Source organism: Acomys russatus, chromosome 15 (assembly GCF_903995435.1).
Source record: "Acomys russatus chromosome 15, mAcoRus1.1, whole genome shotgun sequence".
Lineage (NCBI taxonomy): Eukaryota > Metazoa > Chordata > Mammalia > Rodentia > Muridae > Acomys > Acomys russatus.
Genome location: NC_067151.1, coordinates 15,863,621 through 15,889,255, shown reverse-complemented (window position 1 = coordinate 15,889,255; position 25,635 = coordinate 15,863,621). Strand labels below are relative to the sequence as shown.

The 25,635-nt window shown below is 45.2% G+C and overlaps 1 protein-coding gene across 2 annotated transcripts in view; it reads left to right on the top strand.

Moving 5' to 3' along the window:
- The first annotated feature begins 9,113 nt into the window (after positions 1-9,113).
- The window catches only part of Trpc3 (transient receptor potential cation channel subfamily C member 3), a 65,340-nt gene continuing 48,818 nt past the window's right edge, over positions 9,114-25,635 (top strand). For both annotated transcript variants that reach the window (XM_051157073.1, XM_051157072.1), the window contains exon 1: positions 9,114-9,390. In XM_051157073.1, the coding sequence (XP_051013030.1) occupies positions 9,212-9,390 (179 nt within the window). In that variant the 5' untranslated portion in view covers positions 9,114-9,211. The remainder of the gene's footprint in view (positions 9,391-25,635) is intronic.

Sequence of the window (25,635 nt, the reverse complement as noted above, 5' to 3'; positions counted from 1 at the left end):
TTTTTATTAATTTATTCAGATTACATCTCAATTGCTGTCCTCTTAATTGTCATTAAAGGAACCACTGAGATCCTGCATGGTGTCTCCTACATCTTTAAGATAAATTATGCCATGTAAATACATAGAAAAGTAAAAAAAAAAAAAAAAAAACCGTCTCCGTTTCTGTCCTGTTTGTCCCTTTGCTTTACTTTGCCCTCAAGTTAGAGTTACAGAATAAAGGAGTTACCTAGGAAGGTCAGACATAATAACAAGGAAGTGCTGCCCTACATATGTCCTCTTCTGCACTGCTCAGACTGGCAGTCTTGAAGCCAGGGTTTTGCACATCTGCGGAGAATGGCTACAAGTGTTTTTAAGCACAGGAAGGGGACCTGTTTAATTACTCACCTGGCCACAACTGTCCCACTGGATCCCATCATAGAGCAGTTCAGGGCTGAGACCAAGATCGTGTCATTTGGGGGCTGTAAGGGACATTTGTGAAACACAAAATGAATGCGAGACAAAAGGGCTGCACAGATCACAAAAACAGAGATTACACACAGGTTTTTAAGTGAACTTTCCAATATTAGGAGAATTGAGTTTGGTTAGATTGAATAAGCTAAAGGACTGTTTCACAGGACTGGGAAAAAAAAAAGAAAAGAAAAAAAACACCAAGCCTCTGTCTTCACAACCTCTCCTCCCAGCAGGTGACTCAGGGGATCTGCCTCTGCCAGTTCCCTGTGTGTAAGTGACTGGAAGGCTCACTCGCGCTCAAGGAAGGACAAATATAACATTGAGGAACATATCTTTAAATAGCTTTTGGGAGAAGGTCGGCAGGGATCGCAGGGATTAGGATAAAGTAGGGTTGTTTTTAACCTTTCCAAAAATAAAGGCTGGCAGGATTTACTTTTTACTTTGCTGGATGTTCACACTGAGGGGGGTGGTGGTCAAGAAATGAATGCTAAGGCTTTACCCACTTTTTCTCACATCCCCAAAGACAACAGCTTTAGAAAGCCTGGCTCAGAGAGCGGCTTTCCAGTCGGATGGATCTCTTCAGGTCATTAGTAAAACTCATCAAGTCCACCTCACTCGGTGGAAAGCACTGATTTCATATTTTAAAGAATGTGTTACTAAGTAGGTGGAAGAGGCCCTGGGTGTAGAGAAACAGATTGACAATGGGCCAGCCATGTGGAAATGTTATGACAACGCCCTCTGTGAACTTCAGTTATCTCACGCATGCCGCTTGGTGGAGGGCAGTCGGTTTTTCAGGTGTAAAGTCTAATAATCCTCCAGAGCTATGAAGAGGGCCGGGGGAGCTCTGCACACAGAGTGGATAACCTTTCACCTCCATATAACACACAGCTAGGATCCTACCTTCTTGAGTTTACTGCAACTTTTGAAAACGTAAACCCTTTAGGCATTTATACCTGCGCGTGTACATCTGTGCAAGACATCTTCCCTTTAATGGCTGAGAACGTCCTGCATTAATGGGGCTGCAGAGACCACTGGGAAGCAAGTTAGTGCTGTCAAACAGTGCTGACCTGAAAGGCAGCTCTGCCACATGACATCAGGGAGAGCGGGTACCAAGAAACTAAAGAGAGAGGAAAAAGGAGAGTGGGAGACACACCCTGGAGAAGATTTTGCCTCTCCTCAGATGCCCCTTGTAGTTGGCATCATGCTGCCTTCTCCTTGACAGGGAAGAATGGTCTCTCTCTCTCTCTCTCTCTGCTTCTCAGTTCTACATCTCTTTGCGTCACAGATTTAAACCTGCTGCTCCAGGTGTTATCTGCCACCATTTTTTGAACACTTATTGGCAGCATCTTTATGATTACACCAGTGTGACAAGGTCAAATGTCCTGACTCCCTGGGTCACCTTGGCCTCCGGGGACTGAGACCCTAGTATGGACCACACACAGTAAATGGTGATATGACACAGAAGTGTATGGTGCTGGAGATGTAACTCAGTCAAAAAGCACTTGCCTGCCAAGCACGGCGTCCTCGTAGTTGAGTTCCCAGCTATAAACTGAGATGACACAGCAAAAAAACAAGTAAATAAATATTTGTGTATGGGGGTGGTGGTGGTTGTTGGTTTTCTGAGACAATGTCTTTTTTTGACATTTTTTAATTTAATTAATTTAGTCAGATTACATCTCAATTGTTATCCCCTCACGTGTATCCTCCTGTTCCTCCCTCTTTCACCCTATTCCTCTCCCCTAGGTCTGTGACAAAAGGGGACCTCCTCCCCCACTATATGGTCACAGAGAAAGGATAAGCAGACTACTATGATGAGACAATGTCTTGCTACAGCCCTAGCAGGCCTGGAACTTGTTATGTAGACCAAGCTGGCCTCAAACTCACAGGGATCCAGCTGCCTCTGCCTCGATTCTGGAAAAGGCATGTGCCACCACACTCAGCCTGCTTTTTGTTGTTGTTTTTTAAGCCATTCACCATAGCACGTACAAATAACCCTAGTGCCGTGGAAGCAACACAGGGCAGTCAGGTGTTCAGTGTCGTCCTTGATCACACAGTGAGTGTGACGCCAACCTGAGCCACATGGCATACTGTTCACAAACATCAACTCCAAAACAAGCTAAAGTGCAGCATTTAAACCTGACAGGGTGGGTCCTGGCTCTAGACGCCAGACTTTGTAACTCTGTTGTTCTGCAGATCACAATAGAGGATGGGTAGTAGCTAAAACTTGTGTAATGTCTGCTGTGTGCCAGGCAGAGTTGGGGGCACAACCAACACAATGTTCTCACTGTACCCACTGTGAGAACCAATCCTGCTGCAGAGGCTCCCAGAGGTTCAGGAGTCTTTCCCAAGGCCACTCAGCCTTGGAATAGTGGAAGTAGGATTTGGTTCCAAACCTCTGGGCTATTTTGTAAGTTCTTCTACAGTTCTGCAGTTCTTAAGTTCTACAGTTATTAAGAGAAGTAAGCTGTGTCCTAGAATATAACCATCATTCATAACTTATGTCTATAATAAAGAGATTTTAGGTTCCAGACTTCCGACTCATGAACATTTTTGCTTTGTTTTTCAAGACAGAGTTTCTCTGTGTGTAGCTTTGGCGGTCCCAGAACTCACTCTGAAGACCAGGCTGACCTCAAACTCATAGTGATCCTCCTGCCTCCCCCTCCCAAGTGCTGGGATTAAAGGCATGGGCCACTACCACCTGGCTTCATGAAGAAACTTTGAAACACATTTTAAGTTTGGAACTGCCTAGCAGTTGCCTGGCTTATAAGAACTGTTAGCATTAGTGACAAACACTTTACAAGGCACGGTAAACCTGTGTAAAGGGCAGTAGGACAAGAATTAGTGTCTCAGTTAGGGTTTCTATTGTTGCAATGAAACACCATGACCAAACAGCAAGCTGGAGAGGAAAGAGTTTGTTTGGCTCACATTTCCACATCACTGCTAATCATAAGAGGAAGTTGGGGCAGGAACTCAAGAAGGACAGGAACCTGAAGGCAGGAGCTAATGCAGAGCCCATGGAGGGGAGCTGCTTACTGGCTTGCACATCATAGCTTTCTCAGTCTGCTTTTGAATAAACCAGAGACCCACCGGCCTGGGGATGGCCCCACCCACAATGGGCTGGGTCCTACTCAACCAATTACTAATCAAGAAAGCACCCTAGAGGTTTGCGCACAGCCTGATCATAGGTAGGCATTTTCTTAATCGAGGTTCTCAGATGACTTTAGCTTGTGTCAAGTTGACATAAAACTAACCAATACAATTAAAACATAGTAAGTTCAGGGATTCAGTGTTAGGGCCTAATTGTTCTAACACGTAACATTTCCTACTTTAATAGTTCATCCTGCTTTAAAAAAAATACTAATGTAGTTGATCAAATCATGGTCATGTCAATTACTAGTCTATTTTTGTCACAAGAATATACATCTTAGGTGCAACAGATAGATGTGATTCTATAGAAAAATAAGTTAGGATAATTAGATAAGGTCCTCAAAAACCTCAGAGACATACAGAATATGGCCTTTAAAATGTTTTTATTAATTATTTTAAAGATTCATTGACAATGAGACAGCTTAACTCCTGGCAGCACCCAGCCTACCTCAAAGAGGATGAGGAACATCAAAGAACCTCCCTATGGAGATGGCTTCAAATGTGGCAAACAAGCCACTGGGCAAAATGTCCTCATTTCTACCACAGACAGAATTCTGCCTAAAAAAGGGCAAGCTTGGATGTAGGCAGAGTTGACAGCCAAACTCTGCCAAGACAGGATAAGCAAGTCCTCAATAATTCCTGCCTCACAAATATATAAGTCAGATATATTGGGCCAGAAGGCTGAAGATGATGCTTCAATGTTATAGAGTTTTGGGTGACAGTTCAGTCAGCAAACTGTCTCTGTCATCTGCTCATTTAGGAAGCTGCTAACCTGCACCACCACCGCACCCGCCCCCCATACTCAAGTAATTAATTTTATTCCCTCTCAAGTCTCCAATAAGGTTGAAGACCAGATAGCTTAGTTTTACAATTAAGCTTAGTTGTTTAGGGGTTAAGATGTCTAGATAGATGTTTTAAGTTGATAATGACGAGATATGATAGATATTGATTTTCATTCAGAATTTTAGATACAGCAAGATAGGAAAGATGTTCTTTTCAAGGCTGCCAAATACAAATAGCCAAAACACTAAGAATGTAACATTTATATAATTCCTGATTGTTTCATGGGTCTTCTTGCCGTAGGTAGTTTATTGTGTGTGTAATATATATGTGTGTGTGTGTGTATATATGTAATAATATAAATGTATATGTAAAAAATAAAATGAATAATGGCAAAAAATTAGTACTGTAAAGTTTTTTTAAAAAAGCAAAAAAACAAGGTCATGCCAGGCTGTGGTGGCACATGCCTTTAATCCCAGTATTCGGGAGGCAGAGGCAGGTGGATCTCTGTAAGTTTGGGGCCAGCCTGGTCTATAAAGCGAGCCCGGGACAGCGAAGGCTACACAGAGAAACCCTGTCTCAAAAAACAAAACAAAAAAAATAAAAAAATAAAAAAATAAAAAAAAGCAAGGTCAATTTGTGAGAGACTTCTATCTTCTGAATGTAGAGAGACATGTATGGCAGGACATGGTGGCACACGCCTATAATCCCAGCACTCGGGAGCCCGAGGCAGGTGGGTCTCTGTGAGTTCAAGGCCAGCCTGGTCTACAAAGTGAGTCCAGGACAGGCAAGGACCCTTTTAAAAAAATGTGTATTTAAAACTTATCCCTAACTCCAATCCCTGTTCCTTGGGGGCAATGGCCAGGGGTAACCTGCACAATGTGGTATCATGAAGCAACTCTTTTACTCAGATGTGTTGTAAACAGACATGCAAAGAAAGAGTTGGGTGGGGAGAAGGAGTAGAAGACTTCCACAGAGATATTTTTAAAAATACATTTTAACTAAGATAGAACCACATCACTTTCCCCTCCCTTTTTTCTCTCCAACTCATCTGCCACCTCACCCTCTAATTGACATCTTTTTCTTTGATTATTATTGTTAATATATATACTAATATATGCATAAATACATAAACACTACCTCCTGGGTCAGTTTCTGCAGCTTGTGTGTTTATGGTTTCAGGGTTGGCCACTTTGTAGGTAAACAACCAATAAGGGAGCTCATCCTTGGGAGAGGCTAACTCGCTCTCTCCCAGAAGTCATTAGTTGCTGTAGTTCTTTGTCGCACTGAGACTTTGTGAGATTTCCCCGCTTTGATGCTGTAGCACAGATCTTAAGGAAAGTGGAGGGTGTTCTACCACTGCGTCCCTTCCTGATCTCAGCAGCTCTTTCCCACTTTCCCGTAATAAATCGTTTGCTCTGCTTGTTACAGGGGGGTGAGGGAAGGCACAGAATGTTCTTAGATGTCATCAAGGAGCAGACTTGGGAGCCATCATTTGCAACCAGATTTTTTTCCCAAGCACTGTTTATTTGAAATTAGCATTAAGTTATATTTCACTTATCCCTCAATGGCTAAGATTCTTCTTGAAAACTGTGCAGGTTTTGAATATTGATTTTTTTTTTTTTTTTTTTTGGTTCCCCAAAAAAGTAATGGATTCTAAATGTGCCTCTGGCAAATACACACTTTACAGAATATGCAGGCAGCTGTCAGCACACATGTGCAGTGAGGAGAACCTTTTCTACAGATAAAAGGAATAGGCCAGCTGGGGCTGGCTCATGCCAAGAACAAACTGCATTTCCTCTTTTCTAGGAACTATTTGAGTTCTCCTTTCCCCTGGTTTTTTTTTAAGGCCAAGGCCACAGTTCTTAAGACAGGAAAGTGTTAGACTCTGCCTGCGGATGTGTCTCAGTTAGTAGAATGCTTGCTTGGCATGCACCAACCCTGTGCTTTGGCTCCAGTTGCCTCCTCATCTGGATGCGGTGGCTCTCGCTTATAATCATAGTACTCAGGACATTGAAAACAAGAGGATCAGAAAGTCAATATGAGACCGTGAATCAAAAACAGGATGGTTAGCCTCTGATGGAGTAGGTCCCTTGGCCCAGACGGGTCAGCATAAATCACAAGCTTAACTGTGCCTGTGCCCCCAAACTCACCTGTTCCAGTCCTAATCCCCAGGGTCTCAGCATGTGACAGAAGTTAGAGATGGTTTTTCAAAGCCATAGTGATGCTAAAATGGGATGATAGTTATTTTATCCCTAATCTAACATGAATAAGGTCCTGATAAGAAGAGAACAAAGCTGGGCATGGTGGCGCATGCCTTTAATCCCAGCACTCGGGAGGCAGAAACAGGCACATTGCTGTGAGTTCAAGGCTAGCCTGGTCTACAAAGGGAGTCCAGCATAGTCAAGGCTACACAGAGAAACCCTGTCTAGAAAAAAAGAAAGAAAGAAAAAGAAGAAAAAGAAGAAGAGGAGGAGAACAGTAATAGGCCCAGAGCGGAGGGCAGCACCCCACTCCCACAAGCCAAGGAGAGAGGCCACAGAAGTCAGGAACCCACTCATACTTAGACTTCTAGCCCTCAGGGATTGTGAGACAATGCATTTTGGTTGTTTAAGCCACTCCACCTTTGAACCGCTGCTATGATAGTCCTTAGAAACAATGCTGGGGACTCTGCGCCCCAGAGCCTTAGAAAAACCAGATCATGAACCTATTGTGTAATTTTAAGGAACCCGTGGACTTGTTAGCTCATTCAACACGTTCTGTCTTCATCCTGCACACAATGGAGTCAGTTAAGTGGCGAAGACAGAAGATGAGCTCTCAAATAGCAACACCAAGATGGAATACACAGTTTAAACAGGAGACCAGCACAGAAGGAGTTGACTTGAAGTGGAAGGATGTGACAGGTGACAAGACTGTGGGACACTCATAAGCTCTAGGATCTCTGGGGACTTGAGGTGAACATCAGGAGACCCCCCAAACTGGAGGCCACCTCCCACAGGCTCTTTAGGGGAGAATAGAAAGTGGGTGGAGGAAAAGACAGTTCAGTGTTGGCAAATGACAGAGACGAGGGACCGGGCAAGTGACCCCAGTGTTAGGTGTTACAGATAGAAAGCCCATGACGCAGAGCGGGGGGAGAGACTTTAGAATTAGGGTCAGATCACAGAAGGCCTGCATGCCAAATTTGGATTTTTAAAATCAAAGCGTGGGGAGTCACCAGAGGGTTTCCTTTTATTATTATTTTTTAATGGAAAAAAAGTCATCATCAGACTTTCAGACTTGCTTTGAATATTCTCTCTCTCTCTCTCTCTCTCTCTCTCTCTCTCTCTCTCTCTCTCTCTCTCTCTCTCTCTGTCTCTCTCTGTCTCTCTGTCTCTCTCTCTGTCTCTCTCTCTCTGTCTCTCTCTCTCTCTGTCTGTCTCTCTCTGTCTCTCTCTCTCTCTGTCTGTCTCTCTCTCTCTCTCTCTCTCTCTCTCTCTCTCTTTCTCTCTCTCTCGGAAGAGTATGCTACCATACCTGAGGTAGGGCTACTGAAGTGCACAAGATACATCCTGTGCACCTGTAAAAGGCATGCATACTGGTAAATAGCCCAAAGGTGGAGGCACAAAGGCCTGTGGCGCTGGACTCCATTGCATAAACAAATGTAACTAAAATAACAAGACACTGGGTTCTCTGGTACCTAAAATGCTCCCTGATCAAACTCTGTAACTCTTCATCCCAGAAAAATCGAGTGACCTTGACATTTAAAGTGCATTCTTTTATTTTTAAAAATTATTTGAGGTGGGGGGGTTGGGCTGAGTTCCATTCCCAGCCCCCTCTTTAAAGCCTGCTGTGATGGCTCAAGTTGCGGAGGGAGTGGCATGGCATGGAGATAGGCAGATCTTTGGACTCCCTAGCTGGCCAGCAAGCCTAACCTAATCTAGGAGCCCCAGGTCCCAGGCAGAGATTCTGTCTCAAAGACCAAGGAGGATGGATGACCCTAGGGAAGAATACAGAGTTTTGACCTCTGGCCTCCACACATACCAACACACACCTGTGTTCCCCCCCCCCTCCTGCTGTTATTTAGGGAGGCTGATGCTTAAGAGATGCTATGAGGGCTAAGCCAGTCTGTGCTAGATACTGAGTTCAGGCCATCGCCACAGTGAGTTCCCGTCTCAAAAGAAAGAACTCCCCCTCACACCTCTGGGGGAAAAAATGCCTCTTGAAAAGTACAGAACTCCAGTTAGTATCTTGCACGTTTAGAAATTGACCTGCTGTGAGGCACCAGGACCTAGGAACCGCACGTAAACCCCTGTGGATTCTGCTAAGCCTCACAACAGGAAACTAGCAATACTTTGGAAATCTGGGGAGTTGAGCTTGCATTTTTTTAAAAAAAATGATTGTCGGAAAACTAACAAGTGAATGATTCTTTTTCCTTCCCTAAGACACTTGTGTCTGCAGATGCAATGAGGTTTTAAATCTCTGGTTAAAAAAAAGAGAGAGAGAGAGCGAGAGAGGGTGTAGGTGGAAAGAAGTTTCTGCTGTTTCTGAGCTCCCCACCTGCTGGTCTGTCTGATTCCTGCGCAGCACTGTCTGCCAGGGACTGATCCTCCCTCCTCCCGCCCTTCTCACTCTTCCCTCCTCCCTCTTCCCTCCTCCCTCTCCACGCGGGGAAACCACGCCGTCTCGCCGCGATGCTGTCGGGCCGGCAGACCGCGCGCAGCCGGCATCGCCGCCGCGGGCCGAGAGCTCAGCTGCAGGTCGCGCGCTCCGCCCGGGCGTCCCCCGCGCTGCGGTCCCTGGGCTTGACGCCGGGCGACTGGGCTGCTGGCCGCGGGCTGCACCGCGCTCAGCCGCTATGTCCACCAAGGTCAGGAAGTGCCGGGAGCCCGCAAGGGTGACCTTGCCCGCGCCCGAGGAGGAGGATGGCGAGGCCGAGGAAACCGAGGCGCAGCGCCGCCGCCGGGGCTGGAGGGGCGTCAACGGCGGGCTGGAGCCTCCCTGCCCGCGCGCGCCGCCGTCTCCGGGGCCCGACGCGTGAGTACCAGAGCGCGGCCGAGATGGGCGGGCGCGACCGGGATCGGGACTTGCTAAGCGCGGCGCCGCTTCGCTTCCCAGGAGGATTCGGGCTCCGCACCCCGGTCCTGCTGAGCCCAGCCCAGCCGGGCTCGTGTGCACGCACTGCCCGCAGAGGATAACCGACGGCTGGGTTCGGGGAGAGAAAGATCGAGCCCACCCGGGCTAGGATCTCCGTACTCGAACCCGAGCTGCTTGGAGGTCCTGGATCATACTGTGTGCACAGGACCCGCAGCTGGTCCCCGTACGCCCCAGGGGCCCGCCAGGGTGTAGGGCAGGGAGCGCGTTTCCGCGGGGCACAATGCACAGTGCGGGACGAGTACTTGAAGTAGGACCAAGGCTTCCCTGAGGATGTACTCAACACCCAAACCCCGGGAGCCAAGGCTCTTAAGGGCCGCTTAGGGCCAACTTGGGCGGTGGTTCCCTGAAGGCTCAGAGCCAAGGAATCTTCTCCCTTCTCTCCAGTCCTGACTTTTTTCCTTCTCTAGGTCTCTGCTTTCTTCTCTTTTCCCCTCCGCAAAGTGGCAGTTAGAGTATGGAACCTGCTCCTTCCAACATTGACAGCATCAGTCCAGCTTTCCAGAGGCAAAGACGCACAGGCCGCTGCTCTGCTTTGTCTGGCGTTTCGTGCGCTGCGCGCGAGGGAAAAACGTGTCAAGGGAGGAAGGGGCTACGGCATGGGACCCCCATAGGTCCTGGTTCAGCCGGCCAGCGGGGAGGCGGCTTTTCTGGCCGGCCCGGGCTCGGCAGCGCCGCCTGCTGCCCAAAGTCTGTCCGCTGCCAGGTCCGTGGCTTGGGGCGGTAGGACTGGGAAGGAACTCAGGCTGAGCTGGGCCAAGCTGGACTTACCAGGGTGGTAGGGAACATAAAGAGAAGTCGGTAGCTGGGAGCAGATCATTCAGGAAGGGCCCTGATTTAAAATCAGCCTTGCATCCGGGCGGAATTCAGTGACTGATGAAAGAGCGTGCAGTGGAAATGGCCCGGGAAATGAGAGAAGGCGCATCCTTTGGAATTACATCCTGCCGGCTCACTTCCACTCTCTAAAGTTTCAAAACATTGTCCACTTTTTCTTTATGTTTCCATAAAACCCATAAATTGAGTTTTATGAACTTGTACAGTTTCTTGATTTTTTCCCCAAAAATTCTTCTATTGCCTTAATGAGTAAATAGGGCATCTAACAGTCACCCACGAAAGCAGGATGGATTTAAAATTGTCTCCCCCTTGTAAAGTTTGAGGTTAGTTAGACAAAGGCCAGGAGTGGGATCTATAGGAGGCTCACTACCTACTGCGGTGACCACGCCTATCCCACATCTGCTGACTTGACACAGTGCAACAAGTGTGTGTTTCTTGTTTTTTAAGGTTGAGAGAACTGGTCACTTTAAGGGTCACTCCCTTCACCTTTACTTGACCCGCGGTACCTGCAGCAAGTAGTTGTTCAGTTCTTCCTGTCGTGTTGAGTAGAGTAAAGGCACGATGTCTCTGTGTCACCGTTAAGGTGAGCAGGACAGCCTTGGAGTCAGAGTGGCACAGACCACAACCTATTGGGACCACCCCAGAGTCTCCTTCAGTAACCGCAGTGGCACGGCTGAGCTTAAGACACGCATTCTTTTCAAGTGTTCTCGAAAATGTCTTAGGTTAGCATACAAGGAGCGGTTTCCTCCTAGCATCTTACCTACTTTATCTTCCTCTCCTCTCCCTCCACCCTCCTCTGTACCCCTTCCCCTCCTTGGGTCTCTTCCTTACCCTAGTTTCCCCTTCTACTTATGGACTGTGTCCCATTACTATAATTTACTTTTCCGTGTTCTCTCTTCTAGTTTAGTGACAAAATCTCTCTCTGTCTCTCTGTCTCTGTCTCTGTTTCTGTCTGTCTCTGTCTGTCTCTGTCTGTCTCTGTCTCTCTCTCTCTCTCTCTCTCTCTCACACACACACACACACACACACACACACACACACACACACACACACGCTGTTGCTTATTTGTTTGGTCCACACCTTTTCCACTCGGGAATTTGACCAGGCTGAAGAGGGGAGAATGCCATCTGCTATGTCACAAATGAGATGTCTTCATCCTTCGAAGGGACTCTTGACTCACCACGGAGTCAAACAAAGCTGTTCTAGCTCAATTGTTTGCAAACTAGGACCGAATAGCATCATCAGAGAGAACTTCATTCATGAAGTTTTCAGTTATTAAGTCTCTCTGATAAACATAGAAAGGAAGTGTGTTCTCACGAGTTCAGCTCGAAGATAGGTCTCAGGGGGACTCGTGTGAGGAGTGCAGGCACGATGCAACCCACAAAGAGGAGAAACAAAGCTCTCCTTTTGTGAGGGAGAGGGAGAAGGAGGCTGGGCGTGGACAAGGATGCCGTAAATCTCAGGAAAATGAGTGTTACTCAAAGCCATATGAAAACAGAGATGTGAGGAGCCAAGCACAAAGGGAGAGAAGTGTATTTGCTTGTGAAGAAATTAAAGAACTAAGTATAGTCCTGAAGGATTCTTAGGATGAGATGAGGCAGGGAATCAGGTCAAGGCCCATCCCTAAAAATACCAGCTATGTTCCAGGGACATGTTAGTTGGAGAATACAGTATGCGAAGGAGCACAGTGAGACATGGGGGCAGTTTGATTCTGGACATTAATGTGTAAGGTCTTATGTGTCAAGACACGGCAGGAGAGACCTTTCGGTTGTTTGAAAGCAGAAGCGAGGTGATCAATCTCTCTGTGTAGCATGCATGCACTCAAGTGACAGTTGACAGACTGTGAGGGGACAAATTAAGAGGCTGCTGTAGCTGTCAGGGCTGAGCTCCGAATCTACTTATGAGTCTACTGTGAACACGGTTCAGTCCTGGTTTGTGTGAGTGACTACTGGCAACGTTATCGCGATTCTCGGTGTGCTTTCTTTAACAGAGGCAGACTTCTAGAAAAGAGAGCCCCGAGCCAAACGTTAGTTCTAATGAAAACAACAGTCTGTGTTTATGTCTACTCTGATTGAATCACAACTCCATTGAACAGGATCCGTCACTGTCATTGACAAATGATGAAATCAGTACACACAACAACATGATTTCCAAAAGTCACTAAGCAAGCTGGTGGCAGCTGCTGCTGCTGCTGTTGGAAAGGGCGGTCTGAGGACACAGCTCTGCACATCCCAAGCTGTCTAACTGGATGTTAGTTTCCGTGGGTTGGTTTGGCTGTGGAATAAGACCCTATCATGTGGATTGGCTTAGATATCAGATTGTAAAAACAACCCCCTCTTACCGCTGGAAACTGGTTCTCACATGACTGTTGAGTCTCTCAAGAGCCATAGGGAAAGTCTGACTGGTTTTATAGAGGAAAAGGTGGGTTTCCTTACAGTAAGCATTTAATTTTCAAGTAAAGCACAGAACGACACTAAACTTGAGACCCTTAGTAATTTGACACTTTTCATTATGCTGTCAGTTTTGTGTCCCAAAGGCACAATTTCATGATGTGTGATACAGAGTTGTCATTTTGTTAGTTTGTTTCAAGTTACTTTTATACAATGTCAAATTAATACACAAATATAGATTTGGGTGATAGAACACTAAAAAGCTTTCATGAACAGCAAGCCTGGCCTGTTCCTTTCACCTTCCATCTTCTCCTCTCCACTCCGATTCACTGAACCTTCAACTCCATCATGTGCTGACATTTGATGCACATGGTACTGAGATACCATCAGAAACCTTAAGAGCTTTTGCCCACGCATACCTCTTATTCTTTCCTCATATTCTACATTGTGATTTGTTACAATTTCTGGCCAACATGGAAAGATCCTCATTATTTAACCATGCGAACATGTTACTTTTAGCTAACAAATAGTACAATATGGTTATTTTTCCTTTATAATTACATTTTTAAAAAATAACAGTCACATTATGTTTTTTTGTTTGGTTTGTTTGGTTTGTTTGGTTTGGTTTGGTTTGGTTGTTTTGGTTCTTTGCCTAAGTATTCTACAGCCTCCAGCTGAGAATGCTTTCCTGAAAATAAGCCTTCTCGAGTTCTCTGACTTGCTTTGCATGCCACCTGTAAACTTCTTTTTCATTAGAGAGCTTGTGGAATACTCTATCCACTCTCTTCTCAGGCTGTGTGCCGGGGCAGGGGGACTGTTTCCCCTGCTGGAGCAGAATACTTGGTGATCCTGTGACCTGGAGTTCATGTCCCTTTGTTCTGGGAAATTTTCTTGTATTACTTCCTGAAATGTTTCTTTTGTTGCGGCAATGTTTCTTAATCACTATTTTCAGTCTTCCTTCTTTCTTTCTCTAGAGAATTCCTATTGTTTTACCATTAGATTTCCTAGACTGACCTAGTTTTTCTGTCTTTTCTCTTCTATCTTGCCATGCTTACATTATTCTTCATGAGAAATACTATGCCCTGGGTCTGGGGATTAAATGGAGGGCCCTGGGCATACTAAGGACATGCTTTTGCACCAAGCTCCATCTCCAAGGTCTAGCTAGCCATTGCAGCTTTTATTTCTAAGACCTCTTTACTTTTCTTAGCCATGTTCCTTTTTGTAGCATGTTTTTTTTTTTTCTTATTTCAGGGTGCGTTTTTAAAATTATATTTCTTAGGGTAGGGGACTGAAAAATTATAAAACTGCTGTTACTGTTGTAGACGTGGGCAGAAATTCTTGTTGGTCGACGCCTGCTCTGGAATGCCCACACCTGGTGTGTCTGTTTCTGTGTCTCCAGAGAGGCCATATTCGCTCTCTTACAGAAGAGTGGAAGGTTGTCGTTTGATTATATCAGTTGAGGCTCAGGGTCGAGGGGAGGGAACGCTTCTACCTACTCCTTATCTAGACTTCAGGAAGTCGCTCGTTTTAAGGTGCAGCCTGATCTTTAAATTCTAGAACCTCCTTAAGTCCCAGACCTTCTCTGCCTCTCAGAGGGCAGAGAGGGCCAGCCTGTTTCCTGCTGCTCTCTGTCTGGAACACCTGCTTTCCCTCTGAGGACTGAACTATTCTTTGACCTCTCCCGTTACCATCTTCACATATCTTGGCTCGGGGGTTACAAATGTCTTTTGTTTTTAATGGGCTTTGCATTTCTGTTCTTTGCTCTCTTGTCCACAGAGGAGTGTTGGCGAGGAGGGGAGTAAGAAAGCCCTTTATTCCTTTTGCTTAAAACCAAACATCCCTGTGGCTGCCTTTTGTCTTTTTACATGCTGACGGTGGTTTTTACACAGAACTGGGAGGGAAGAAGGAAGGACGTTTACAGTCCTGACATCTTAGGCAGGCGGGAAAATCGTTTCCACGGTGGTGGAAGGTCTCCCAAGTCCCACCCCAAACCATCTTAGAACTATACTTCCACACCTAACAGAGCACCTGGAGAGGAGTCTCATGTTTGAGATGGAGACTGTGCCTCCCTCCTTCTTTCTCTTTCTTTCTTTCTTTCTTTCTTTCTTTCCTTCTTTCTTCCACAAATTAAGAAACTGAGGCTACAACTGAATATCGAAGTCCCAGAAGTCCCAGCAGTCCCAGGTCATCTGGAACATCCAGGTTCCCAGGGCTGTGCTGTTTGCGCTGTGGCCTCCTTAGTTAACACATTTATCTCTTCCTCAAAGACAGTTTAAAATAAACTTACTCCAGGGAAGAACAATATAGGAAACTCTTCATCAGTATTAACTCATTTATGGAATCTAATTAAATAGTGATTGTAACTCAGCTGCTCAAACAGGCAGATCAACCTGAGAAACGCTTGTGAGCCAAGCAGGGGGAACTGCAGCCAGGGCAAAGGCGAGCCGAGGACCTCTCCAAATAAAAGGGTCTCTGGCAAGAGTTGCTGCCATCCTTCACCTTAGCACCACAGAGCTTGCGGGTCCCAATCCTACCCTGACTATCCTTTAAAGATTTTCATTCCTGTGATGGGATGTCAAGTGTTTCCTGTCACAAACCATAACCCCAGTTTACACTTAGACAATAAGACACAGTAGGAAATGTGTTGGGGGAAGAAAGTTGTTGGCAGAACTATACCGTTGGCAGGAAGAAGCCGCAACCATCCTGGCTCATCTGGGAACAAGATTATCTTGCACAGGGGGATGGGGTGTGGGGAGTTGGGGGGACGAGGGGGTAGGGGTTGTGCCTGCATGAACATCTAAGGAGGAGGCTCTGGCTTCTCAGTCTACCTCAGACTGCCCTTAACATGTGACAGTAATACTCTAAGTGGGGAGGGGGGCTCCAACTCGTGCCTGAGCAGGGCTTGCAACAGGGACTCTAGCCTGCCGCAGAGGGGCTGAGGTGTGGACTGGGGTGGCTAACTTCGCATTTGTACTAAAAAGAAATGGCTGTGACATTATGAGAGTAACTGGGCCTCTTACAGCTCTCTGTCTTTAATTTAGCTTCTAGGTCAGGGATATTTAACTACAGTTATCTAGTTAGAAACTCTTGTCTTAAAAGCTTGGCACAGTGACTTTTACCTGCAATCCCAGCCCTCAGGAGGTTGAGGCAGGACAACCACTGTGAGCTTGAGGCTAGAATACACAAGGAATACTGTGTCTAAAAACCAAATCAAACAAACAGAAGCCATAGAGAGAACCCTCTCCTCGTCTCAGCATTCAAACATAAAGCTGTAAGATACGTTTTCGGCTAGAGGGTTTTTTTAGTGATTTTTAAATGCTCATAGATGTACAACCTGTTAAGAAAATACCTTGACCTCGATGATGTCGTACTCCATTTGCATCTCTAGATGCAGTTTGTCAAATAAAGATGGTGACTTGAGTTCTCTGATGACACAGAGCTTGCAGGGTGATGAGGTAGAGCGGGGCAGACATCTGAAAATGCCAGGCTTTGGGCTTTGGACAAGGATACTCATGAGAGAAAAGCCAGGCCTCTCCACTTCTAATAAAATAAGAGGCCTGGCATGCAGAATTAATTGGCGGTGGCTACTATCTAAGTAGCCAAATATAAGATTCTCTTGAGTCAGTAGATTTTTGTCATTTGAGTTTATTTTGTCTCTATTCTTATTCCATTACATACTGAATTCATAGAATTTTTTTTTCTTTTATTATCTCTAGTCTTCTGAAATGGTGAAAAGAAAAACAGCCTCAAATGGTATCATGAAAATGAATTTATTTATAAGGAAATACAAATTATTAATCATTAAAAATTATTAATCTTATGATGTATCCCCTATTTGTCCTCAGATTTTCCTAGTAAGACATCACTTTAGGTGAGATCAAAAATCAAAGGTGTCTGCCTTAGCAAATACTCCTGGGCTGGGCTGTAAATAAGGATCAAGCAGAAATTAATAATTGAAAAGGTGATTGAAAGAGTGGCTGAATATTACTTTAATGACTGATTATTAATCTTCAACAATGCATTCATTATATCCTTTGTATTGAAAGGTTACTGTTACTTGTACCTCCTGTCATATGTGCCTCAGGGTAGTCTTTGATCTGAGGGGAGATTGTTTGTTCCCTGAGTCCTCAGATGTAGCAATGAGTACTGGTGCCATCTGAGCCCATTTTTCATTAGGTACTCGCCTCGGTGTGAGAGCCAAGCGTATGGACAGAGAGGCAGCCAGAGCTCCGAGGGAATTGCTGCATCCTTGAGACAGGTGTGAAAACGGGCAAACGCACAGTATTACCACAGCCATTTTAATGGCGCTAGGCACAGATGATTCCAGGAAGTGCAGGTCTGCACGTTCTAGAAGCTGTTTGCCTGGTACTTTCTTGAGCAAACACGTTTAAGAAGTATCCCCGAGGGTCAGGCAGGAAGTGGCTGGAGCTTCCCCTTCCATTCCCAGTGGGCTCTGGAGGGAACAGCAGACCGGTTAGTTTCTTTTTGCTTTGTCCGGTTTTAGCTGCTAAGAGCCTGGATAAATCGCATCATGCTTTCAGAAGATGAGGGGAAGTGAAGGTAGGAAACCTGCGCTTCCTCCGCTAATATCCAACAGCTTATTGTCCCTTATAGTTAACACACATCCAACAGTCATAATTAATTCTAAACGTGGACCAGGTATGGTGGTATTTACACCTGTAATCCTCTAACTTGAGACTTAGAGGCAAGTGGCTCTCTGCTAGTTCAAGGCCATCTTGGTCTATGCAGTGAGCTCTAGGCTAGCCGGGGTTACACAATGAGACCATGTCAAAAAAAAAAAAAAAAAAAAAAAAAAAAATCTGATGTAGTTCAGACCAGCAGAACCCAAGAGATCCTTCACTATAGAGACATAGCTGTTTTCCAGGCCTGGTAAGTTTGGGTAGCTCTACATCTTAGCTTGTGGCACAGAAATATTATTGTAACACTTATGTATTTATGGGTGTGCAGGCCTATAGAGGCCAGAAAACAACTTACTGGAGTTCTCTTCTTTCACTGCATGGGTCCAGAGAATCAAATTTGTCAACTTGTCAGCAAGCACCCTTATCTGCTGAGCCATCTCTCTAACACTACGTGGGAGTCTTTAGAGGTGATATGTCCTCTTCTTTGCTACATGGAGAATCTTCTATTGCTGGTTTGGTTGTTACAGTGACGGTGGCTGTGACGTCCGATGTGTGTAGATACTTGTAGAACCAGCGGTATTGATGCATTTGGGGGCTGGCGTGCCACTTCTTCCTGGCCGTGATCACATATGTTAAGAGATTCAAGCTGGCGTAGTGCTGTAGATCTGTTTGGGGGACGTCTTCTCTTTCTCATAGTCACGTGTGGATAGGCATGCTGAAAAGATGTTAGGTATTCTGAAAATGGCTAAGTTGGCTGGCAGGTGCTGCGTGCTAGGAGGACTTGTCTGTTTCTTGACATTTCGCTGCTAAGTTTTAGGTACTAAGTCAGAGCCTGCAGCTTTCCACAGCACTGTCTCCAATACTACAAGTAGCTTAGTGGCTGCCTCATGGTGTGTTTTTTTGTTTCTCACCTGTAGCTCTTTCTGGCCTTCCTGCCCCTCACAATGTGAGTAGTGCTGGGGTTTTATTTCTCACCTGTAACTCTTTCTGGCCTTTCTGTCCCTCACAACATGAGTGGTGGGTTCTGGCCAGCTGGTTCAGCCTCTTTCTTCAGGGTGGCAAACTGACCCATCACAACATTTCTGTGTTATTCTTATTGCCACGGCTACCAACAGTGGCATCATTTTGTTTGCTTGCTTACTGTGTAGACTGAGAATTTGGTTGAGTCTGTATTTCATTTCTTTGTTTACTGCATAGACTGAGAATTTGGTTAATTCTGTATCTCATTCTGATATAGAACCTGAGGTGACTAACAGTGTTCATTTGTCACTGGATGATAGGCTCAAGAAGTTTGGGATCCAATCCAGAGAGCCATTTTAGAAGCTGTTCACTATAGAAGCAAAATGTTCCAACACATAAAGTCAGCATATAATTTCATGATACTATTTGATTTTCAATTCGATGTATTTTTTTTTTTTCTTGCTAGCAGGTAGCACACAGAGCGTCTGAGAGAAGGCTTCTGAGCTGGCATCTAACTCCCTACCTCTCTGTGACGTCTAGGACCTTACTTAGCATTCAAATGCAAAGTACCAACTAGAAAGTGTTTTGATTATTGTCTGGACTGTCCTAGGCCTTGTAGAGATGGCACAAGAAATTTAAAATAAGTATTAACCACACTCTCTCTATCAAACGTGAGGACACACGTGCCCCTCAAAGAGAATAATACAGGAGACAGAAATCATGGAGAAAATAAAGTCATCTCAGTTTATGAGGCTGTCCATATTTCAGAGGTTCAGGCTTCCGTGTCCAAGAACAATTGCAGAAAGGGTCAAAGGCCTCACGCTTCCAAATGAAAAGAATCTTACTGGTCACAGAGGCTTCATCCTCTAGCTTAAGATACAGTATGAGCTGGACCACGGCGGGAAAAGGGACCTAAATTGATGAATGGCAGAATTAGCATCTTCAGGGATGGAAACAACAGGAGGAACATTACAGAAACAGGTGTAGCGGAGTCAAGAGATCTCTCAACAGCTTAGATGAGCAGAGCCTTTGCTGAATATGAGAGACACAATAACCCAATATCCAATATGTGGTGTAAATTAGTTTCAAGTTTTTTTGTTTTGTTTGCTTTGCTTACTAGACAGATACTTATTCAGCAAGTAAATTCAGCAATCAATAAATTAAACAATTAAGTTAATTAAGCAATTAAGCAGTTACATGAGCCGACAGGGAGAGATGATCTGCTCAAACACACAGGAATACAGCCAACTACGGTAGTGTCTTTCTGTACCCTGAGCCAGTGCATAACGGCTCCTACTTCCCGAGTCTCCTTCCCGTCTCTAAGGTGGTTCGAACCTCCATGGCCCTGCTGTGCTCCTCACTGAGCATTCTGGGAAAGATGCTAGACAGCTGGCCTCATGTAGCTGTTTGATGCTGTAGTGGAAGTGTCTTTTCGATGATGTTCAGTGCTCTCAGGAAGATATTCCTTCCCCTGCTCTTGTGTGAAGATCAGGAGAACATGTCTGTGTCTCTGGGGGCAACCACCACAAACCCTTAGATAGACGAAAGCTATGTTTCCTCCACTTTGTTAAATAAAGTGTCTTCTCACGCTGCTTTGGTTCTTATGGTGGCAATGGGCTGTGATGTCCGCTGTCCAGAAGCTGTTGTGAAGGTTGAGGTCCTTTGACACTTTCTGGACTCTGGGCCGCATTCAGTACCCGCTTGGGTATCTCTTGGCAGTGGAAGCAACTTAATCTTGACTAGTTTGCCTTGTAAGAAAAATCTTCCCTCTCTGTTGGGTTACAGCTGATGTCCCTGACGTCCATGGCATCCTCCATCTCAGCACCCGTGGTCCACCCACCCTTGGCACATCACCCTGGCTTTGATGCAGGCTCCTTGGCTCTTCTCACCTTACAGTGTATAACACATGGGAGTCAGGAGTGGCAGGAGAAAGCCCCCACTGTGTGCCACCTTTTCTACTGAATCTGGTGGGAAACACCCACCCATCCTGACCATCCTGGATCCACTCCAATTTCTTCTCATAAAACCCTACTTTTTTTTTTTTTTTTTTGGTAAAACCCAGAACAGTCACTTGATCTTTTCCTGCAATGCATACCCACTCTCCCAGAAGCAGTACTCACTCAACAAGGCATTTAGAAGAACAAAATAAAGTGTCTTAACACATCTTTAGAAAATAGCCTTCGTGGTTCAGGAGAGAGAGGGATTATGTGTCTACAGAATGGAGGAGGATGGGTTTGAAAACAGAGTTGGCTAGGCTGGGCACACAGAGCTGTGGACATTGCAGAAAGTCAGCCAGAGGACTAAGTATTGCCTCAGAAATATGTAGTAGGGGACGGCAGAACTGTAGTTTGATAGGCCAGCCTCTGAGAAGGACAGCATTCTGGAGTGACTGACTGTAATGGAGATTGGGGACCCCAAAGCAAATAGATTACACTCTCTCTCCCAGACCTGCTCTTTACTGGATGTGTGGCCTCGGCAAGTTTTTTTTTTTTTTTTTTTTGTAAGGTCAATTTTCATATTTATGAAGCAAAGAAAACATGTTTGCTTCATAACATCGTTGGGAGAATTAAATCTGATAGCGCCTTGAAAACACAGCATGATCTCAGATGAGCACTGAGGCTGACCTGCTTTGCCTCCTCCCTGTAAAGCTGCTGTCATGACCCAGTGGTGATTCAACACAGCCCTGGAGGGTGGCTCAGCCAAGGATGGAAAAACAGACCCAGCATGAGGGCAGTCCTCAAGGGAAGAGTCAGGACTTTGTGACCGGCAGGATCGAATCCTGGCAATAGATAACCTTGAAGTGTTCCAGCCTAACTGGGACTTTGATGTACACACCAGGAATGCTGGTTTGAATTGGGTATCCCCGAGTAACAGGATAGACAGTTGTACTGGGGACCGTAGATCATGTGCGAAGACAGGTAGCTCTGTTGAACAGGCACTTAGGAGCGCCTCTTTTCCTCAGGCGCAGGGATGCACCCCGTGGACAATGATAAGAAATTACCTCACTGTTCGGGAATGTGTGCAGTAGTGGCACTAAAGAGGTGTTCGTTAGTATGCTGCTTTCGGGTCTAAGTAAGTTTAATAGTTTTTAAAAATACATGGAGTATAAGTTAGAAGACAAAATTCATCTAAAAAGAGGCTTCTTGATGCACAGAAGTGACGAGTTTAGCACTGAATCCTCATAAAGGGCGTAATGAGTGCTATAACAAACAGTGTCTTTAACCTCTCAATTCAGGAACCTTTTTAAAAAGCTTTACTTCTTCACAGAGCAAGAACATGTCATAAAAGGTAAAGGCACTTTGTGGGCCACTCTGGCAGTCACCTTATAGAGATCAAATTTTAAATAGTAACAACAACAACAAAACCCTCACTGAATTTGGGTTATATATCCATCCCATAGCCTTTGGTACTTTAACGCATCACTTCAGTTTTATTTTTGTCAGTGCCAGTGTGACAAGTGCTGAAAAGCTCTGTAACCCAGGCTCGTTGACACAAAATAGTTCTGTTGGTTTATGGTGCAAGCTCCTATATTTTAGTATACATAGAAATTTGCAAGGCTGTTCATTTAAAATGCATATCACAGGGTCCCATCCCCAGGAGTGTAGAATCAGTTCCTTCGTTTAAAAAAAAATCTGCATTTAGCACACTTCAGGTAGAACTCAGCCACAGTTATAGAAAGCATTATTTGAGAGGGCAGATTACTCCATGGAAAATTATAACAAACGGGGGTGTTGCTTGTATTTTTGCCTCTGCGTGGAGGGGAGCAGAAGGTTCCCAGTGGTTGTACAAAAATAGTTCCCAGAAGAACTTTTCATCGGCTTAAATGTTTGTACAAATACAAAGATCCCAAGAAGCATTTAAAAAAAAAAACTCTTTAAACAAATGGAAAGTGACTTATTCAATTCTGGCTGTGCCAATAAGGCCCTGTAGACTGTGTCTTCAAATGAAATCTGTTTTCTGACTGTTTAGAGCTGGAATTCTGCGGGCAGGGTGTTCACATGGCCAGGTTCAGGGAACTGTTCCTCGCTTGCAAACAGATATCTGCGTTCCCCATATGTCCTCCCATGGGTCCAGTGGCAGAGCTGGGAGGGAAAGTGGTCAGTCTGTAGTGGTCAGATGTGCTGGCTGTCCACACAGGCACTAGGGAAGCCCAAACAGAGCCTTCCTCGCTCCTGTGCTTTTGCAGGAATGAAGTCCCTTCAGAGTGCTCTCACAGTGCTGACTGGGCAGACCCGTTGGGTGAGGGTCTGAAGAGAGGGAAAGCACTCAGAAAAAATATTGTTAACATTATCAGAGTTTGGCCTTTTCCTTCCTCATTTCAAGCTGGAAGTAACATGTCACGGACATCTGATGTTGGAGACCTGTGCCCACAGAGGCTGACTTCTCTGTGTCGGCCCAGGTGAAGGAAGCCTCTGTAGGAAAATACTACTGTGGATCAAATGAAATGAGTTATCTCTCGCTCCTCTCTTTTATTTTTCAAGTGATGATGTAAGATATAGTTTGTTTTGGTTGAGAGATCAGACTTCACATTTAAGTCAATGCTAGGATCTTTTAAAGACAGAATGAGGATCCCTCACTTAACCTCTGCTGTATAGAACTTGTGTTAGTTACTGTTCTGTTGCTGTGAAGAGACACTGTGACCAAGGAAACTCTTATAAAAGAAAGTGTTTAATTGGGGCCTTGCTCTCAGAAGATTAGTCTGTGACCATCATGGTGGGGGGCATGGAAGCTTAGAGTCAGGAATGGTTGAAGCAGTAGCGGAGAGCTTTGCATCTTAATCCACAAGCAGCAGTCAAAGAGAGAGGAGGGGGGAGACAGAGACAGACAGAGACAGACAGAGAGACAGAGACAGAGAGAGAGGGGGGGGGGGAGACAGAGACAGACAGACAGAGAGAGTGAGAGAGACAGAGAGACAGAGAAAGAGAGAGAGAAAGAGAGTGAGAGAGAGAGAGACAGAGAGGGATGGAGGGAGAGACAGAGGGAGAGACAGAGAGAGAGAGGCAGGGGGAGGGGATGTGGTGTAGGCTTTTGAAACCACGAAGACAGCCCCTCAACGACACACCTCCTCCAACAAAACCACACCTTCTCTAACAAGGCTGTACTTCCTGATCCTTCGCAAACAGTTCCACTACCCAACCATGTAAACATTTGAGTCTCTGTGGGCGCCATTCTCATTTGAACCCCCACAGTACTAAAGTCAAACATTTTTAGCTTCCATATACATTGTGGGGATAAAAGTTCTGGAAAAATAAATATTGGAAAAAACTCGGGAATACTACTTGATGGGTCCCGGCCCGTGGGACAAATCAAACCAGGGTTCACCTGAAAGGGAGTGGGGATTGAAAATGGGGCACAGAGACGTGAGAGATATTGAGTCAAGTCTGGAAATTTCTGATCAAGACTCTCTTTAATGCGGACGAGTAAGAATATATATAGCAAGGTCAATAGGATCTATTCTAATCCCACTCTCCCTAGCCCCCAGGCAAGAATATAATAGCCTGAATAGCTCCCTGTAAAAGCTTCCTATTTCTCTGAGTAGCTCCCTTTAAGAACTTCCTTGATCCTCTGGGTGGTTCCCTGCAGGGACTTCCCTATTTCTTTCAAAGATAAATAGTGGAAGGATAGCCTAGAACACAAGACTGGCAAAGGTCAGCAACTCAAAGGTCACAGCATGCAGCCTAAGCATGGGATTTCTGACATGGCAGAATTTGGCACAGCTCCCCACAAATACTAAGATCTATCTTTCTTTCTTTTTCTTTCTTTCTTTCTTTCTTTCTTTCTTTCTTTCTTTCTTCTTTCTTTTTTCTTTTCTTTCTTTTTTTCCTTTCTTTTCTTGGTGTTTTGAGACAGGGTTCCTTCTCCTCTGTAGTCCTGGTTGTCCTAGAACTCACTCTGTAGAGTAGGCTGGCCTCCAACTCAGAGATTTGCCTGCCTCTGCCCCCCGAGTGCTGGAAGCAAAGGAGTGTGCCACCGCACCTGCAAGACACTTAATTTATAACACGAGGCCTCTAGGTAATAAAACTGTACAGTAAATGAGAGTCATGAGAGATGGGTAGATTTTAGCTGCTCTCATCAAACACTAGAACAACAAAGACAAAGAGCGGGCAGCTGCGTGGTGGCATGTGTAGTCACCGTCATTCTGCAGCTTGTATTTTAAGAAGTTTTAAATATTAGCTAGGCATGGTCACTCATGGCTATAATCCCAGTACTTTGAAGACTAAGGTAGACAGACAGCATGGATTCAGAGACAGCCTGGACTATCTAGTAAATTCTAAAACAGCCCCAGCTACAGCATGATTGGGAGAGAGAGACTGTCAAAAAAAAAAAAAAAAAAAAAAAAAGAGGAAGAAAAAAAAAATACTAAGAAATACCAAGAGAAAATTTATTAAATAGTCAATTTCTACTGTAAGTTTCTTTATAACTTGTTTCATCGTAAGCAGATCATTAGACGAAAAATCTTGTTCATTAAGATGTAATATTTCAAAAAAAAGATGTAATATTTCAATAAGAATTCATTTCCCAAATATAACCCGTATAGGTGTAAGTTGGAGTTCTGTAGACATACTCTGGTTATATATTCTGTTAGCCTTACATAACATCGGCATATTACCAATGCGGGAACAAGATCTTTTAAACAACGTGGGAAATCTAGCCATTCAAAACTCAGCTTATAATTTAGGAGTAGGACTATTGACCCAATGGAGTGAGAAGCACGAATAGCAATAAATCATCCTCAGGAATAGCAGAGTCTCCTAAAGTCTGTGTTATAGAGTGTACAGTTCTCGTCTGTGCTTTTCAGTGGATGGACGCTGCTTCTCCTTTGTGCCCATGTAAGAACCATCCGCCAGCCTTGAGCCCTTCGCGTGTCTCTCCCACCATCATGCACACCACACCCTACGCTCCACTTACTGAGCTGCAGAAACACTGCAGTGCAATGGCTACCAAAGGTACCCAAAGGTAACCGTCAACGACAGGGTTAAAGCACGAAGATATTTATGAATTCCAAACTGTGCTTCCAACTCTTCAAACTGTGCATGGGGGGACAAGCGCCAGGTAGTGGTCCCCTCCCTGTTCTTCAGTCCCGTGCCCCAGTGTCAGGGAAACGGAAGCTGAGAATGTCTTGCCTTGTGTTCTCAAGTCCGGCTGTTGACCAGACAGGCAGTTGAAGTGGGATGCCCAGAAGCACGGCCCGTGCTGAGGTACATTAACACATCCTCACCACTGGATCCAGGTCTGCTTACAGCGTCTACCTGCTCTCTCGGCCGGGAAGCTGCCCTGAGCGCCTGTGTTCCTCTCTGGGTCTG